This window comes from Macaca nemestrina, chromosome 12 (assembly GCF_043159975.1).
Source record: "Macaca nemestrina isolate mMacNem1 chromosome 12, mMacNem.hap1, whole genome shotgun sequence".
Classification (NCBI taxonomy): Eukaryota; Metazoa; Chordata; class Mammalia; order Primates; family Cercopithecidae; genus Macaca; species Macaca nemestrina.
In genome coordinates this window covers 83,147,101-83,167,116 of record NC_092136.1, presented here as the reverse complement: position 1 = coordinate 83,167,116, position 20,016 = coordinate 83,147,101, and the positions used below count along the sequence as shown (strand labels likewise).

The 20,016-nt window shown below is 38.7% G+C and overlaps 1 protein-coding gene across 36 annotated transcripts in view; it reads left to right on the top strand.

Annotated features, from left to right (window-relative positions):
• Positions 1-20,016, top strand: part of LOC105468849 (discs large MAGUK scaffold protein 2) — a 2,241,192-nt gene that overhangs the window by 1,847,661 nt on the left and 373,515 nt on the right. For all 36 annotated transcript variants that reach the window (XM_024788717.2, XM_011719263.2, XM_011719258.3 and 33 more), the window contains one exon: positions 13,313-13,469. In XM_024788717.2, the coding sequence (XP_024644485.1) occupies positions 13,313-13,469 (157 nt within the window). The remainder of the gene's footprint in view (positions 1-13,312; positions 13,470-20,016) is intronic.

Genomic DNA, 20,016 nt, shown 5'->3' with positions numbered 1-20,016 from the left:
GCCTGTAATCCCAGCACTTTGGGAGGCCGAGGCGGGCGGATCACCTGAGGTCGGGAGTTCGACACCAGCCTGACCAACATGGAGAAACCCTGTCTCTACTAAAAAAAATACAAAAATTAGCCGAGCATGGTGGCACATGCCTGTAATCCCAGCTACTAGGGAGGCTGAGGCAGGAGATTCGCTTGAACCTGGGAGGTGGAGGTTGCGGTGAGCTGAGATCGTGCCATTGCACTCCAGCCTGGCCAACAAGAGCAAAACTCCGTATCAAAAAAAAAAAAAAAAAAAAGAACTCAGATCTTAGCAGTTAAATCCAAGACCTTCCATTACAGCCTCAATCAAAGCCCCTCACTTTGCAGCAGAAGTGTCTTTAGAGACCTTTAGAATTATTAATTAACCTCATTGCAGGCAATCTTGGGTTGTAGAAACAGAACAATGTAACATAAACACTTAAGGCTTACAAATAGAAGTTACTGCATTCACAAAGTCTCCCCTGGGTGCACAAACATTCAGTGCCTTCACATTATCCAAGTATAAAGTCTGACTTCCTTAGGTTGGCATCCATGTTCCTTCCCAGTCTGACTCAGCCTTCTACTTTTCCTTGAGGCCAATCCTGCACATTATTCAAACTGGGATACTCCCTGTTTTCCAAATACATCTTGCATATCTCTGCTCTGACCCTAGGCTTATGCTATGTACTGAAATACCCTCTACTTTCCTTTCTGCTTTCCTAATTTCTACCCATCTGTCAAGGTCTAGTTCAGATTGTACATTCTATATGACTTAATATTTATTCTTTAACACAGAGATCTTTCATCCACAATAGTCACTTGGTACTTAACATATGTGGCTTTACAATATTGATCTATTACTTTATGTGTGACTATTTACCTTTCAAAGGTCATAACTTTCTAGAGGGAAAGGAAATGAGTTAGCATTTACTGAGAACTTGCTGTGTAATTCTAGTATTTTTATGTTATTTCAATTCTTTCACAATGCCAGAAAATAGATATTATTGTTCACAGTTTATAGCCAAAAAAGCAAAACATCAAGAAACTACACCAAGGTTACTCAAATATTTATTGATAGGATTATGATTCAAGCCTAGATCTATCTAGCTCCAATGCCCATTGTCTTTCCCCATATCACAGTACCCCATACCATCCTCCTCTAGTAGGGTTGTTTTATCCCACGCAGTACCAACCACAGTATATTTAGCATATACTCTGTACCAGTGTGGTTATTATTTTGCTGAAGTCAGTCTGGTCTATATTGCACATTTAATGCATAGATCCCCCCTTATGATGACAGATTTCTTTCTATTATTTTAATAACGTGTCCTCAAATAGCAGTTCAACAAAACCCCCTATCTTTGTGTATCTGTATGATGCCCAATAATCTGTTTGACTGATTATTTGGCTAACAGACCAAATTAACTATTTAAATATGAGGCACATATTATACTGCATCCTTTTGAGGAGCTAGCTCATTTAGATATAAGACGGTTGTAATCAACCAGCAGCTTTGAAGCCTTCTGTTGTCTTCCATGTGACCACCTTTGGTATGCTCCTCTCTTCACAATTTTACTAATACATGTCTTCTCATTCTACTAAAAAAATCTTTTTGATCTCCTACAACGATCTCCTCTTTTTAATAACATTGTTCACATGAACACAGTTGGATTTATAGAGAAATGAAAAAGGATTCAGGAAGACTAGCTGTAAACTTCCCATATGATTTCCAAGGGTAACAGACCCTTTTTGGGTTGTCGTGGTACTAGATCTGGGCCTTCCATTTACAGTCTCTGAAACTCAATTTTTGTCAGTGTATCCAGGAGTAATCAAGCTTATATGTTGTAATACCATGTTTTTAATATATGATGCAAAATGTAACTACTCAAGATACCAGAATGTGCTAACTAGCACATTGCTCCCAATAGGAAAAACACTAGGAGAAATTATATTTTAATGAGCCGGAGGCTTGGTGAGCCTGGACTCTGATAGGGAAATTAGCTACCCAAGTGACCCAAATGACTACTGTCATAGAGCTAGGATGGCCAGATGAGCCCATCTCATATGTTACCCCTACCACCAGGACAGCACATTTATGTTAGCTACCTGCAGCTGGAGCTGGAGAGCACCTCGACCTCACAGTGCTGGAGACCTATTGCCAAGATCTTTCTTCTACCACTCAGGTGGACTCTCCCTCCTTTATTCTCCCAATGTATTCAGTTGTATTAATTCTGTTTGCAAGTGCAACTTCTTCCACATTCAAACATGCCTTGATTAGTTCCCCAGGCCCCTTTTTTTTTTTTTTTTTTTTTTTTTTTTTTTTTTTGAGACAGACTCTCACTCTGTTGCACAGGCTAAAGTGCAGTGATGCAATCTTGGCTTATTGCAACTTCCGCCTCCCAGGTTCAAGCGATTCTCATGCCTCAGCCACCCAAGTAGCTGGGATTACAGGCATGCACCACCATGCCCAGCTAATTTTTTTTTTTTTTTTTCAGTAGAGATGGAGTTTCACCATGTTAGCCAGGCTGGTCTTGAACTTCTGGCATCTAGTGATCCCCCCACTTCGGCCTCCCAAAGTACTGGGATTACTACAGGCATGAGCCACTGCGCCTGGTCCCCAGGCCCTTTTTTTATTCCTATGAGCCAAAATCAGGGTAGATATCTATCCTGGACATTGTTGAGGTGCTAATATTTTTGTACTTTGTCCTTTTGTTTGGGGTGTAGCCTCGCAGGGTCCTAATTTTGCTCAGGTGTCTCTGATCTAATCCCACCACTGCGCTCACACAGTCCTATTCATACAGCCAGCAAATCTAGACACTAACACACTAGCTCATCACTCTTCAGTCTGCTGCTATTCTCAGTACTTGCTTTCTTCTGAGCTTGCATTTCTGCTTCATTTTCAGCCTCTGAAGATTTCTTTTACTTGCAAGCTTAGCTAAGCATTTAAAAGTATTTTATAACTATTTTATTCAGAATTTTTAGCTGCTTTGTAATTAAAGGGGTTTTCAGAATATCTAATCTGCCAAATTACTGGAAATAGCATCTCAATATTTAAGTTTCTTTAAAATTTATCAGTTTTTTAGATGCCTTTAGTTCATTGTCTTATCGAAATTTCAACACTTCCCCATGAGACAAACATTATTCCCTCCATTACCCAAGCAAGGAACCCAACCTGTAGAGGACAATCCTGGCTTCCCACAGATCCCAAGAGAGCTAGAACTAGAACTCAGTATCGTTTTTCCCAATCTCTCACTTTTTTTTTTCTTTCATGAAACAATATTTCTCTTATATACTCAGCCTGTACCAGTTCCCAAAATTACACAAAACAAGGACCTAAATGTCCTTTGTCTTTCAGGATCATACAGATTCACAGCATAGATGGATGGGTAAATAAATTAATTTCAGGACAGTAAAGGCAGTCATAGTGGTGTGATCAGTGAAAGGACAATGTGGTGTCAAAAAAGTCAATTCTTCTGGAGGTGAGGGTAGAGGAGACAGCAGAGAGGAGATGGTACCTGGCCTCAGTCTTAAAGGCCAAGTAGGACTTCCTTAGATAGATGAGAATACCAGGAAAAAACAGGCATCCTTCTAGCCAAAGCAAACAGCCTGGGCAAAGACAAGGAGGAACAACCTGGAATGAGAAGCTGTGGTTAGCAACTTTGTAAGGCTGAAACATGAAGTACAAGGGGGTACAGTGAAGTTGGGTGGTGGAGAGGTAGGTGAGGTCAAAGCTTTGAATGCCTATGTAGAAGTTTAGACCTTATCCTAAAAGGTATACAGATCCTTAGAAGTCTTTTGAGCAAGAGAGAAACATGGTTATGTATGTTCTTTAGAAAGATTAATGAAAGCATATTTATACCTTAATTCCCACTACCCAATATAGCTTCTCACCATGGAGGTTGTAGGAGTTGACTGAAGTAACTTCCCAAGCCCCCAGATGCTCAGAGTTCAAGGAATAGCCCATGAATGGCCATGAGAAAGCCTTCAGTTTAAGTAGTAATTTTCCTTTTTTTTTTTTTTTTTTTTTGAGACAGAGTCTCACTTTGTCACTAGGCTGGAGTGCAGTGGCACAAACTCAGCTCACTGCAACCTCTGCCTCCTAGGTTCACGTGATTCTCCTGCCTCAGCCTCCTGAGTAGCTAGGACTACTACAGGCACACTCTACCAAGCCCAGCTAATTTTTGTATTTTTAGTAGAGATGGGGTTTCACCATGTTGGCCAGGATGGTCTCAATCTCTTGACCTCATGATACGCCCACCTCGGCCTCCCAAAGTGCTGGTATTACAGGCATGAGCCACCATGCCCGAACGTAATTTTCCTATTTGAATCATGAACCCTCGTAAACTATCTGGTGTAAAGAGAGAAAGACAGCCCACAGCACCTCCTTTCTCCTGAAAACATCCTGACTAGTTTAGAGCACCGTCTGAGACTCCAGCTAAACAAGATTATGCTGCTGATGATCTATCACAGCTTGGAGCAGGTCAGGCTGGCATTTCTCCATTCATTCAGCATCCAAAGGTTTTATAATTATAAAGACTTTTTACATCACATTAAGAGAAAAATAAAAACTGCAAAAGTGAATATAGCACATTTCATCTAAGTGATGATGATTAAAGAATAATACCTTTTAAGAAGAAGGCTGGCCACTCCTTACTCTTGGCTACTTTAGCTTATTGCTCACATGTTTCTGTCATAGCACTTGTCCACTTCCTAGGCTTCTATAAGTGTTTGTTTACACGTGACTCCTCCTACCCCAGGCTCTTTAATCTTTTTATTCACAGTGCCTAACACAGTATAGGTACTCCATAGATGATTGTCTATTGGAAGTTGGATGGATGGGTAAGATATATATTTTTAAGTGGCTATCTAACTTTGTTTTTAAAAATGCTGATATTGTGAGTGACCAAATTCTGTCTTCTGTATATTCCATACTTAAAATATAATATGAAATTAGCTGACAGTGAGCACCTATTATGTACCAGGTACTGGAGACAAAAAGCATATGCCAACACATATCTGTTTTGTATGAGTCCCTGCCCTGAAGTTGCTCACTCTAACTGGAAAGGGAGTTAAATAAACCAGTCCAGTGGAATAAGCATTATGATAGATACATGAAAAGATTGCTAGGGGAGGCACCTAACCCAGCCTACAGTAGACAGATTAAGGAGAGTATCAGGGAAAATTTTCAGAAGATTACAATCCCTGAGCTAATTTCAAAATGAGAAATAAGAGAGAGAATTTTGTTCCACTGTCAGTGTATAATGATGTATAATAATGATTAGTAACAGAGCCCTTGGCAATATGAATTCTGGATGATGAATAACATAGAAAATCAGAGTCCCCAAATCATTTCAGTATAAAAAGTGTTTGAGTTATTTATAAATTGTGTTTATTTATCCAATCATCAAGTGTTGACTGAATGCTCTTCTATGTGTATTAGGGATACCTAGAAATGTAAACCATGATACCTTATTTCCAGGAGATTATGATCTCACTGGGGGCCACAATGCCCTCACACACAAAACAGTTCATAGAAATGTGGGCCATTACATTATTCAGACCCAGAGTCATTAGCCTCGGCAGTATGCATGCAAAAGCAGCTGTGCCTCAAAATGTTTCAGAATGGTTCATGAAGATGATGGGTCTTGGGCAGGTATAATATAAAAGGAAAAAAGACAAAAGAGAAACAGTAAGATAAAAGGGTATTACAGAATGGGAGAAATTGAAAAGTGAAGAAAAGAGATGGGCTAAATATGGAATATTAAATGACCATGAGTCAAGTACCATTCTGAGCACAATGGAAGTGAAAAACATGAAGCCGATGTCATTGGATGCTGAATGAATGGAGAAATGCCAGCCTGACCTGCTCCAAGCTGTGATAGATCATCAGCAGCATAATCTTGTTTAGCTGGAGTCTCAGACGGCGCTCTAAACTAGTCAGGATGTTTTCAGGAGAAAGGAGGTCAAATACACCATCAAACTTCTAACAAGGCAGAGTCTCACACTGGCAGTTCATACCTGGATCCATAACAAACATGTTTAGTTTGACATGCACCATGCTTTTACGTTTTTTAACCTTTCTCATCTTTGAATTCTGGGAAATTTATATAAATATCTAGATTCTTGGCTTATCTTTAAAAATTAGAGAATCTATCAAGATTGCTTGACATTCCTGCTTGGAGCAATTGTCCAGAGTTGAACAGCAGCAGCCCCCCTTTAGATGAAATATGTCTTCCAGTTTGCTATGTTTCCTTCTCATCCTGCTTTGCCCATTTGTGTTTTGTGATCTGTATCTGTGGAATTTAGATTTCGACATCCCTGGTTAAAACCTAGGAAGAGGGAAAGACATTCACGTAATTAATTATAATATGAAATGGAGACATAAATCACTGTGGGAGTTTATCCATTCATTTAATACCTACTTCCTGAGTTCCTGCTACCTGTTGGGCATCTTACTATTACTGGGGAAATGCTGGTGCCTGGGTTCTAGGTGTTCACATTTTCTTGAGAAGAATGTATGAGCAATTAGGACACACTGTAAAACATGCTGCAATAGAGGCATGTGTGGAAGACACAGTGTGGACCCAAGGAACAAGTGATCATATGTACCTGGGGATTCAGAGAAGTGATGATTGAACTGAGTTTTAAGGTGGCCTGAGCCAAATCGTAGAGGTATGAAGCAACAGGTCGAACTCAGAGAAGCACAGGGAGTTTGATGTGGTTGGAACATAGGGTGGCTGGAGACATTTAAGCAGGGTAGTAGGATGATCTGATTTGTATTTTAGGGAGGAGAATGTATTTGGAAGATTGAAACTAGGATCAAGGAGACTTCAAGTTGGGGAGGTTATCCTAAAAGTCAAAACCTGAATTAGAGGGGATGAAGGGGTTGGAGGAGATACCATGACATTCAGAGAGAGAAGAGTGCAAGGCAGCATGGAATGAAGTATTGAACCATGTGGTTCAAATGATAAGAGCTAAGGGCAGTTAAAGTGAATCTTTGAGTGTCAATGGTTTTGGAAACTATATTCTGTAATATAATATATCGTAATCCCTTTTTTAAATTAAGAATCCTCCTGTGGCTTATAGATACGTTAATATATATACTACTATACTTTAAATATACTTGAATTTTAGCTTAGTCTTTCAAACTTTTCATTGTTTAACTTCCCTCTCCATCAAATGGATGAAACACTTAACTTATAGCAAAGAGATTAGCTCTGATGCTTCTGGCTGTGTGAATGTAGACAAGCTGATTTACCTAAGCATTGACAAAATAGGACTTGTAATACTTTAAAGGGCTTTGATCCTCTAACAGGAAAAATATATGTGAAAATGCTTTAAAATCTACAGATTGCTGTAATAGGTTATTAGTATAAGAAATTTAAATTAGAAAAAATAAATCCTTTGAAGTTGTGCTTAGGACGTTTTATTTACATTCCATTTTACAAATTTATTTTTTTGTCATTTCTCTTCACTATTAAAATAAGTATCATAATTAACTATAATATAAAATTCTTTTTTTAAAAAAGGCATTTAAATCTTCTGAGTTGCAAAAATTCCAGATAATTTGGTTTAAAACATTTGTTCTGATAGTTTGAAATAAATGGGGTCCAGGTAAATAAATAAAATCTACTGTCATGCAAACATTATATGTTTTCTGTTTTTACAGACAGGAAAGCAGTATATCAAAGTGCAAGGGTCACTAACAAAATGCCCCCAGATGGGTAACATAAATGGGTGATGGGCAATGATGTTTCATAATGACCTTTGAAAGCTGTATTATTCCTGCATAAAGTCACAATGAGTATTAAACATGTAAGGATAATCTTTACTTCCATAGGAATCTTACTGTCTCCCATTTTTATTAAAATATGATTCCCTCCATAAATCTTTCATTTTCCCGTTTTTGATAGGAGTATGAGTACAAGAAATACTTTCCTCTTAATTTTATAAGAAATGCAAATGTGGTACAATGACAGCTTTTTTTTTGTCTAGGAACATGAGAAAGAGGTTAGGACTGTAGCAAACTGGTGAACGAATGACCATTCTAAAGAAGCCCATTCTCTAAACCAAGTGTTACCTCACAACAAAACTGGGAGCTAGTGTTGATGGAATGTCAGACTTTTGTCACTTAAAGCCACAAATTCATATTTTATGCAAATTTTCCTAATTTTAAACTTGGGCAACTAATTCAAACATTTGTAAATATTGTCAGTCAAATTCAGCCTTTGACTTGCTGGTTTGCAATCTCTGGTATATACCATATTCTAGATTTTGGGATTGTGAGACAGAAAATCTATGTCCTTAATCCTGCCTTTGATATTTACTAAACTCAGTTAAAAGCTTAGGCAAGTAGTCTCATTTCACTAATCTAAAAATTTGCCCTAATGATTTCTTCATCAGATTATTTCTTTTACTCATAATTTTATTATAAAAATCTTTCAAACATAAGGAAAAGTTTAAAAATTTTACAATGAACATCCATGTACTTGCCACCTAGATTCTATTAACATTTTCCTTTACTTGCTTTATCACATGCCTGCCCATCTATCCAATCATCAGTCTATTTTGCTTTCAGTGTCTGTTTCAAAGTAGTTGCAAAATCAGTATACCTTTCATTTTTTTGAGGAATAAATCAAATGATTCACATAAAGCATCAAGCACAATATCTAGCACAGGGACAAATGTCAGAGTCCTAGTCACTCTCTTCCCTCCATCTATATGTACCATATAGAGCTCCAGTGTTGTTGGACCCACTAAGAATGTCTATACATGTGTTTATTCTCAAGCAAGGGGGAGATTTTGTCAATAACCTTTTCATCAAAATTCTGTTGGCCTCTACCTTTAAAATGTATCCCCATTTCTCTCTAATCCACCCTCTTATTTAAAAAGCAAAACAAAACAAAAAACCTTGAGTAGAAAAACACTAATGTAGGAAGACTTTAGAGTTGGAAGGGAGGCAACAGACTGTCTAGGAAAGGAAGGATACTGTAGTGAGTTCCCAGGACTGTTTCTTTCTTCTTTTTTTCTTTTGTTTGCTATGTATTTGTACGGAGCACTGGAGAAACTGCAGCCTGGAACTGCCAATAAGTACAGACAAAAACAGCCCCAAGTGAAACCTGCTCCCTATAGATAAATGACTGGGAAAAACAGGTAGACTAACAGAACAGGAAAACTTTTGATAATACTGACCTACTCTAGCCAAACACCAAAGAAAAAACTGTCCCCTCAACCCTGCAGTGTCAGTAGTGCTGTGTAGAGAGCTAGATTTCTGGCTCCACCAGGGGCAGTCAGGAGAGGCAACTCTAAGATGGCCTTCCACTTCCTCTACTAGGCTGTTGTTGGTAGACAGAACAAGAACTGAATTTCCATCCCCATCTGGGCAGCAAATAGGCAGAACAAGGGAGTATGAGGTGGTGCTAGTCGATTCTCCACTTTCTAGTGGGGAGCTGAACTCGTACCCTTATCCAGCAGCAACAGGCTGGAATGAGGTGGCATTAGCTGGCATTCCATTCCCCTACTCCTAATATTGATGGGGACCAGCAAGAAGCTTAACTTCTACCCCTGCACAGTGGCAATGAAGTAGAAGGAGAAAGAGGAAATCAGTACTAGTTGGAAAACCACTCTGCCTACTAGGGTAACATCAGCAGGGCCCTGTGGGGATCTAAACTTCTGCCCCCATGCAGAGGTAAGGAGGCAGAATAAGATGGTTCAAGGCAGTGCTAGTCAGCACCCCATCTTCTCTCCCCGATTGGTGTTAGTGGATCCAAGCGGGGAGCTGAACTTCTACTCCCACCTAATGGCAGTGAGGTAGAATGAGGGGAATGCTCTGTGTTTCCCTCCCTGCTGTTTCTGTGATCAAGGGGGAGCTGAACTCCCATGCCCACCCAGCTGCAAGAGGAGTCTGTTTTACATCAAGGGAATCATTTACAAATGTAAGTCAGGTCAAGTCATTTTTCTCACAGGCTTCCCATTTCTCTCAGAGTAAAAGTCAAAGCTTTTAAAATGATCTACAAGGCCCTACAGGATTAATGCACTATGGTCTCTCTGACAGTGGTAGGCAAAGTTCTAAGAGGGACTCGTGATATCTACCTCCTAGTGTTATTCCCACAATTAAGTTCTTACATAAGAAAAAGGGATTATGCGGCAGGGCGCCGTGGTTCAAGCCTGCAATCCCAGCACTTTGGGAGGCCGAGGCGGGCGGATCACGAGGTCAGGAGATCGAGACCATCCTGGCTAACACAGTAAAACCCCATCTCTACTAAAAAAAAAAAAAAAAAAAAAAAAATTAGGCGGGCATGGTGGCTGGCGCCTATAGTCCCAGCTACTTTGGAGACTGAGGCAGGAGAATGGCATGAACCCGGGAAGCGGAGCTTGCAGTGAGCCGAGATTGTGCCACTGCACTTCAGCCTGGGTGACAGCGTGAGACTCCGTCTCAAAAAAAAAAAAAAAGAAAAAAAAAGAAAAGGGATTTTGCAAATGCAGTTAAGGTTACTAATCAGTTAAGATAGGAACATTATCTGGGTAGGCCTGGCCTAATCACATAAACCCCTAAAAAGCAAAGAGTTATTCAACTAGTTGGAGAAGAGGAAGTCAGAGCTTCCAAATCTTAAGAGGATTCAATGTGCCAATGTGCCATTACTTGCTTGAAGATAGAGAGGGCCATGGGATGAGGAATATGGATGGTTTATAGGAGCTGAGAGAGGCCCCAGTTGATGGCCAGCAAGGAAATGGGTACCTTATTCCTTATGATGGTTAATTTCATGTGTCAGCTTGACTGAGTCACTGAGTGTCCAGCTATTTGGTTAAACGTTTTCCTCGGTAAGTCTGTGAGGGTGTTTCTGGATGAGATGAACATGCAAATCAATAGACTGGGTAAAGCAGATTGTTTTCCCCAAAGTGTGTGATCCTCATCTAATCCACTGAAGGCCTGAATAGAATAAAAAAGCAATGAAAGGGTGAATTTGCTTCTTCTTCCTGGCTATCTTCAAGCTGGGACATCAGTCTTCATCTGCCTTCGGGCTTAGCCTCAGCCTGCAACTACTTAATATATATCACTGGCTCTCCTGGGTCTCCAATTTGTCAGCCACAAATCTTGAGGCCTTATCAGACTCCATAAGTACCTAAGCCAATTCCTTATTATGTATGTGTATATAATATAGATGTATGTATGTATGTGTGTATGTGTATGCAATCTCATGTTGACTTTCTCTGAAGAACCCTGACTAATACAATCCTACAACCACAAAAAACTGAATTCTGCCAGCAACCTACATACATCTGGAAGCAGGTTTTTCCACAGAAATTTGCAATAAAGCTCAGCCTGGCTGACACCTTGACTTCAGCATAGGTAGACAATACAGTCAAGTCCACCCAGACTTCTGACCTACAGAACTGAAAGAGAACAATGCGTGTGGTTTTAACCCGCTAGATTTGTGGTAACTTATTACCCAGCAATAGAAAACTAATACAGTGACTTCATTGTTTACCATTCTTCTTTCCTCATTTGCTCAGTTTAGCCACAATGGCCTCCTAGTTCTTTGACAATACCAGGCACCCTTCCATATTAGGATCTCTGTTTGTCTATTCCTTTCTTCTGGCCAGAATGTTCTTTCTTTTTATAGTGACATGACCAGTTTCCTCACCTCTTCAATTTTTTCTAAAAGGTCACCTTCTCAATGCATCCTGTCCAGGCCCTCCTCGCCACAACCTATCCCTCCTACGCTGTTCTGCCGTTTTTCTCTCCAAAATACTTACTGCCTTATAACATACTATATAATTGATTTATTTATTGCATCTATCATTTATTAGTCTACCTTCATTAGATTGTAAGCCTACAAGCACAGGGATATTTGTTTTGTTTGCAAACATTCTGAGCACCTGAAACGCCCTCCTGGCACAGTAGGTGTTGACAAAGTATTTGTAGAATGAAATGAGTTAACTATATGTCACTTTACCTCTAACTTAATGCATTGTTACATAATTTATTACTTACAGTTCAAGTTATGATGTGCACTTTACACTCTTCCTCATAATAAGGCATATATACATAATGCATCATTTTATGCATGGAAATGTGATAGCAAGTAACAAATTATTTGTATAGTCATTAGTATAAAATATATTGGATGGCTCTTTCTCGTTCTTACATCATTAAGAGCTGGAAAACAGAAGATGAACTGAGATGTTTGGGAGAGGAGGGTGCGTGATACAAATGACAACTTGGTAAACCTAAGGCTTGCAAAACACTTTCTAAAGCTACTGATATAGAAAATTGAACTAAATGCCTTTTAAGATTTTTTACATTTTATAATTCCATATTATTCTGACCTCTACACAAACTCAGCGAACTATTGGCTCAAGATTTGATCTCTGACCTTTTTGTTGATGATCCTCAAATCTGTATTTATAGTCCTCTCTGAAGACCCAAATTCCTATTCTTTGCCTCCAGCTGCTTCAAAACGTCTCCACCTGGATATCCCACTATTTCCTGGAATTGAGTATGTCAAAATCATACGCATTCTCATGACCCTGGATTCCACTCATCTCTCCTTTTGCTAGTTACTTAGATGCTCTCTCTCCTCTTTTTCCAGTGTCTGAGTCATCTCTGGACCTACTGCTTCTCCCTTCAAATTTCCTCTCTCGTGTTGCCCTTTTTAAAATTCTCATTGCTGTCACCCTTGTTCGGGCTGTGACTTCCTCGCAGCTGGATTACTAGACAACATCCTAAATGGTTTTCCCACCTCCCATCATATCTGTGCTTTCCTCTCCATCAGTCCTCCATAGGACCATCTGTTAATTTTCCTAAAATGAATTTAAGTATTCTTAATGTCTCAGAATCTTCCAATGAGTCCCCATGGCCTACACAGTAAATTTTAATTAACAATCAAACAAACCACAAACCCACAACCTGGCATATAAGATCTTTCATGATCTGGGCATTCAACCTAGTCTCTTGTTCCCAAAAATCCCTCCCTCCTTTTGTGTACATCCGTCATACTGAGTACTACTGTGTTGTTCAATACAAAAACAGATGTTTTAGACAAAAGAAAAGTAGAAGTAAAGGTAGTTTAAGAAATTTTTTTAGAATGATGGAATGATTTTTGCATGGTATTTTGGTAGTTGTTACAGTGGTGAACTCAAATATCTGTCCTGATATTAGCCTCTTTCTTGATGTGCAAATGTTATCTTAGTTCGAGAAACAATTTTATAGGTAGTGAATCGCTGATATCATATGAAAGTAAAAGCAACCTAAATCTTAAATGGATCAGCCTCTGAGCTGTGTTCTCTATTTCTTTCTGCAGAGAGCCTCGCAAGGTGGTCCTGCACAAAGGCTCCACAGGCCTGGGCTTCAACATTGTCGGTGGGGAAGACGGAGAAGGTATTTTTGTATCCTTCATTCTGGCTGGTGGACCAGCAGACCTAAGTGGGGAGCTCCAGAGAGGAGACCAGATCCTATCGGTGAGTATGTTTCTTTAATCTTCATTCCCTCCATATCTGACGCTGTCAATGAAAAAGCCTTAACTTTCAATTATGATACCGAAAGCACCTTAATTACAAAGGAAAATGGATGAGAGCGTCATGACTTCTGGTGCATGTCACAGTTTTGTTTGTTTTTGTTTTTGTTTCCTTTGAGACAGAGTCTTGCTGATTCTATTGCCCAGGCTGGAGTGCAGTGGCACAATCTCAGCTCACTGCAACCTCTGCCTCCCAGGTTCAAGTGATTCTCCTGACTCCGCCTCCCAAGTAGCTGGCATTACAGGCATGCACCACTATGCCTGGCTAGTTTTTGTATTTTTAGTAGAGATGGGGGTTCACTATGTTGGCCAGGGTGGTCTCAAACTCCTGACCTCAGGTGATCCACCTGCCTCAGCCTCTCAAAGTGCTGGGATTACAGGCATGAACCGTCACGCATGGTCTACATGTCACAGTTTAAATGGTGTTCAGGTGCTTGATGCTTGTTGCACTTACTTCCCTCAAATAAAGGTGAAGGTGCTAATATTTTCTTCTAGATGTTCCGAGACACATTTGCATCCAACAGAATGTTGAGAAGCATGCCTTTTTTAAAATGATATATTACTTCTTTTATTTTAAAAAACAGACTTTTCCCCCAAACTCATAACCATACTCTAAACACTGTACTTTTGTAATGTGTATAGTTTGGTGCAAATGTAAAAAAAATAAAATGCATAAGATAATGCTATATAGAGTTTGCTGATGGTACGGAGTTGTAGCAGCGGTACCACTCAACTAAATTCAAGAATTATCAGCAACAATGTATTAAGTACCTTTTTTTTTTTTTTTTTGCTTTTTTAATAATTTCAACTTTTATTTTTTTATTTTAGATTTGGGGTTACACACGATGTTTCTTATATGGGCATATCACGTGATGCTGAGGTTGAGCGTACAATTGATCCCATTTCCCAGATAGTGAGCCTAGTACCCAGTAGTTTTTCAATCATTTCCCTTTTCCTTCCCTCCCCACTCTAGGAGTCCCCAGTATCTATTGTTGCTAACTTTATGTCCATGAGTATCCAGTGTTTAGCTCCCACTTAAAAGTAAGAATATGTAGTATTTGGCTTTCTGTTCCTATGTTAATTTGCTTAGGATAATAGCCTCCAGTGGCATCCACATTGGTGCAAAGGGCATTATTTTGTAAGTAATTTTCAAGGCTACTTTATTGAGATGAGATTGACATAGAAAAAGTTGTACATACTTAATGACGAATTTGGAGATGTGTATGCACACATGAAACCATCACACAATCTATGCCATAATGCATCCATCACTCCAAAAGTTTTCTCCTATTCTCTTCTATTTTTGTTATTGTTTTCCTTTTGTGATAAGAACAATTAACATAAGATCTACCCTCTTATCAAATGTTTAAGCAGGCACTATTGGTGACTATAGGCACTACATTGTTCAATGGACCTCTAATTTATCTTGCATAACTATTATTTATTCTTCTCACAATCACTCTGAAAGGTACTGCCCCGTGTTCAAATGAAGATAAACTTCAAGCTAGTCAAAGTTTACCTAACTACAGAGAGTCAGAGCTGGGATTTAAATATTCCATTTTAATGCCCATTACACATACTATATCCCTTCCCTCCCTCTTTTCATTCTTCCATTCCATTGCCACTTTCTCCCTTCCTTCTAATTTTCCTTTCCTCTTCCTTTCTTTCTCTATTTGCTTTAATTTATTCAAATATTTATTGACTGTCTCCTTCTACTATGTCAAGCTTCCTCCTTAGTATGATAGGGTAAATCCATTGTGAGTGTTCCTGCCTATATTTTAATTTTACTAATCATGAAAATAATAATGGAGAGTTACATAAGGAGCCAGTACTTGTGGCTGATATTATGGTTCATAGTTCATAACTAAACAAAGCACTTAGTTTGTGGTTTTCATTGTGCATTTAGAAAAATTTGTTTTTGTTTTATGGCTGTGATTTATAAATAGAATCTTATAATTGACCTTATATTTGTTAGCCACCATTCCAACCCTTCAAAAAATGGGAAAATCTCCCTCTCTCTCTCTCTCTCTCTCTCTCTCACACACACAAACACAAAAACACACAAACACACACACACACACACTTTACCTAAATAACATCATACATCTGTTGACTTTAGTAAGGTGTCCGGCAGTTTGCATGAATGGCATGAATGGCCTTGTCATATGTGTCACTGAGGTCCTCTCACATATGAAGGCCTCTGCCCACTCATCAGCTTGCAGTTCTGTGGAAGGATGTTGAGTATGGGAGAGACAGTGTAAGGTCCCTCATTAGGACCTTGTTCTGCCATCCAAGAACTGAGCATCATTCCTTAAACTACTTCCCTTACCTACTTCAATACTTTCATGATATATAAGATATAACTGGCAGCTATCAAACCTTATTGTCCATGTATGTTTACATGTCTGTCTTTCTGTACTAGGTAGTAAGGTCTCTCAAAGCAAATTCTCTATCTTATATGATTTTATATCCTTAATATTTAGCACAATGCCTGGCACATAGCAGTCTCTCAAAAAAAAAAAAAAGTGTTTATTGAACGAAAAAGTGTTGAATAAATATGGTGGCACATTAAGAAGTCACTATAGCCTGAAAGATTGACTCTAAAATTCTACCTAAAGCATACTAACGTATCTTCATCATCCTGGCTTACATTCTCTATACTGGGGTACCACTTTGTCATTTCATTACAATCAGCATTCATATCATCGTTAAATGTTCCCAGACGCAAAGCACTGTCACATGCATTAATTCTAGAGATCCTCTAAGGCATTCTAAGTGGCAGGATAGGTTGTTATTATTATTGCCATTTTACAAATCAGGAGAAAAGAGATTCGGAGATATTAAATGATCTGTCTATGTCTCCAGCTACTGACTATAAAGCTGAACTCAAAGTCAGTGTTCTCTCTCCTCTCGGCACAGTCTCTTTTCAAAATTTTGTCAACAGTCTCTATGGCACATCTTCCTAGTGCACACCACACTGTGTACACATTACATTCAGGAACACATAAAACAATAAAGATGTTCCCCTTCCTGAGTCCAAGTGATCTCATTGTTCAGTTCCCACCTATGAGTGAGAACATGCAGTGTTTGGTTTTCTGTTCTTGTGATAGTTTGCTAAGAATGATGGTTTCCAGCTGCATCCATGTCCCTACAAAGGACACAAACTCATCCTTTTTGATGGCTGCATAGTATTCCATGGTGTATATGTGCCACATTTTCACACACAGGGGCCTATCATGGGGAGGGGGGAGGGGGGAGGGATTGCATTGGGAGTTATACCTGATGTAAATGACGAGTTGATGGGTGCAGCACACCAACATGGCACAAGTATACATATGTAACAAACCTGCACGTTATGCACATGTACCCTACAACTTAAAGTATAATAATAATAAATAAATTTAAAAAAATAAAATAAAATAAAATAAATTAAAAAAAAAAGAAAATAAATACAAGAGTAGAAGATTTTAAATGAATTAGTGAACACTACATTCTTGGATATTCTTAAGCCTTCAAGGAGATCAATAAAAATTAGGAATTAAAAAAAAAAAAAAGCAATAAAGAACTAATACTTACATGGTACTTTTGAGTCAGTCACTATCATAAATAATTTAGTCTTCTAACAACACTATGCCTTATTATGTTCACTTTAAGGATAAAGAAATTGAGCCACAGGGATGACATTAGACTCTCTAACTCTGTTTAAATAAAAAAAATCCACCAAGCCACAGGCTTTATTTGTTTTAACCTCCATACATGTGAGAGAAAAAAATGAGCTAGTAATACTCTATGGCTTGACAAAGAAAACTCCCAAGTATTTCTGCTTCAAAAATAGATTTATCCATTTAAATATTATTACCAGGACCACATAGTAAATAAGGCAGCCAATCAGAATTATAGTCTTCTTTGATATTATAATTCACAGGACATAACAACAATCTTTGAAGTTCACATAGCATATCCGTTTTTATGTATAACATTTGCAAATACATTTGATGAGGAAAATATCTGCTTTTTTCAGTTGAGAAAGAAGAGAGAACATTTCTCCTTAGTATATCAAAATGTATTTCACCTATAGCGAGCTAGAAAATGGCTAGTTTCAAGGTTCACTATTGGAATTTCATTGCTTAACATTGAGAGAAAAGAATAAACAGTCTTGAGAAGCTCAAGCATTACATTGTGGAAAGCAAAATGGCACAAAAGAATTACTAATAATGGAATATGGAAGATAAAATATTTTCATCTATAACTTACACTGGACATACAGGGGCAAGCTACCTTCCTGGAAAATACAAAGCAAAAACTCTAAATAACAATCTGGAGCTGGCTGGGCATGGTGGCTCATGCCTATAATCCCAGCACTTTGTGATGCTGAGGCAGGCAGATCACCTGAGGTCAGGAGTTCAAGACCAGCCTGGCCAACATGGTGAAACCCTGTCTTTAGTAAAAATTAAAAAATTACCCAGGTGTGGTGGTGCACACCTGTAGTCCCAGCTACTTGGGAGGCTGAGGCAGGAGAATTGGTTGAACCCAGGAGGCAAAGGCTTCAGTGAGCCAAGATTGCACCACTGCCCTCCAGCCTGGGTGATAGAGTGAGACTCTGTCAAAAAAAAAAAAAAAAAAAAAAAAAACCTAAATAAAATTCAATACATATTAATAGGTCATGTAAAATTAATTTGCAAATAAGTCATGTTAACAACAATGTAGCAATTTCAGAGAAAGGAAGTAGAGTCCCCAGGGAAGGGATCTGAGGGATATGTCTTTGGTCTCAATTGTTCTTCATAGGTAAGAGACTTGCATAATAGACAATTACCTTTCTCATCAGGGGCAGAATGTCCATTCCTACTCTCACACACAGACTATAGGATCTTCCTAGGTAATTTAGTTATTAATGGTGTACTATGTGCCAGGTATTGTATATGTATGTATATGTATATAAACACATATACATACACATATATATACACATACACACTGAAGAAAGAGAAGAGACAGTAACACTTAAAATACAGCATGTCATAGTATATGTATTCAATAAATGTTGCTATTACTATTAACAACTCTGCTTTAAGACTGTATCTGTTGTTTTTTAAAAAGGTTCAGATACCCATGTATAAGGAAGGCCTCTTTTGGATCGTTTGGGCTGTTCCTTCTTTGGGACAGGGATTGAACTAGATTGGCATTTCCCAAAGTGTGTTTCACAGAACACTGAAACAGCAGGATTGTAATAGGTTGCTACTGTAATAGGTTCCTTTGTACAGACTTCTTCAATGAAGAACTTCTAAAAACCATGTTTACCTGTGTCCATTGGAAATCTCCTAGAGCAGATGAAATCTGTGGTTTTCACAAACATTTGGACCACAAAACCCTTACATAAGGAGTATCTTACAGGACACCAGTAGCGGGAAATGCTTGAGTAGATTTGTTATTATTATTTGCGACGAAGTCTGATTGTGTTGCACAGACTGGAGTGCAGTAGTGCGATCTCGGCTCACTGCAACCTCCACCTCCTGGGTTCAAGCGATTCTCCTGCCTCAGCCTCCTGAGTAGGTGAGATTACAGGCTCCCGCCACTGCGCCCGGCTAATTTTTGTAATTCCCGTAATTGACTGTTTCCTACATTCTTGCCTGTACAGAAAAGGGAAGTGGCCTGTTACTATGTTTTAAGGTTATGGGTGCCATCTAGTGTTCATGCATTGTCAAAACACATTACTTAGCAACCTGAAGATGGAGGATCCTGAAGCTCCATTGTAGGGAATTTTTTCCAGGCCTACTGCTTATCTCCACCAGAATTCCAAAATTAAATTATTGAAGATGCTCAAAGACAAAGAGATCGTCACCTTGGGCTACAACCTATACATGTATTATAAGTGATCTTTCCTAATTTCTCTTTTATGTATTCTATTTCTCAGGGATTTGTTGCAGAATGGAATTCAGTAATTGAACCATATTCTTGATGTATTCATGGAGGAGAATTTAGGGCATTCAGCAGGCAGTCACATTAACTAGTGTAGTCGCCTCCTCAGGCATTCTTTCTGCAGAAAAAATATAGAAATGCTTCCCTTATTATTTGTTTCAGTGATTTTTTAGGAAAAAATGTGGAACAGAGCACAGAGAAGCAATACCCCCTGGAAGGAGATTATTTCCTGTCTCTCCAAGCAATTTTAGTTTATTCATTCCTCAGGCATCCAAAAATGATCACCCCAGCTGACTTGCTAACTCCAAAGCTCATTCTTGATGGACTTTAAGTATTTAACAAACTGTGTTTCAAGATACATGATTAGGAATATGTGTTGCCAGAAGTGAAATGCTGCAGCTGTTGAAGTGAAGGTATAATAGGTAACTGAATTTCCAAATTAGAATTTAAATTGCATTGTTGATTTAGAAAGAGTAAAAATGAATCACAGCTCACATGGGTATTTCAAAATTGTTCAGGTTATCTTCACGCTTAGAAATGTGCAGAGGGAAAGGACTTGATTTGCCAGGACTGTA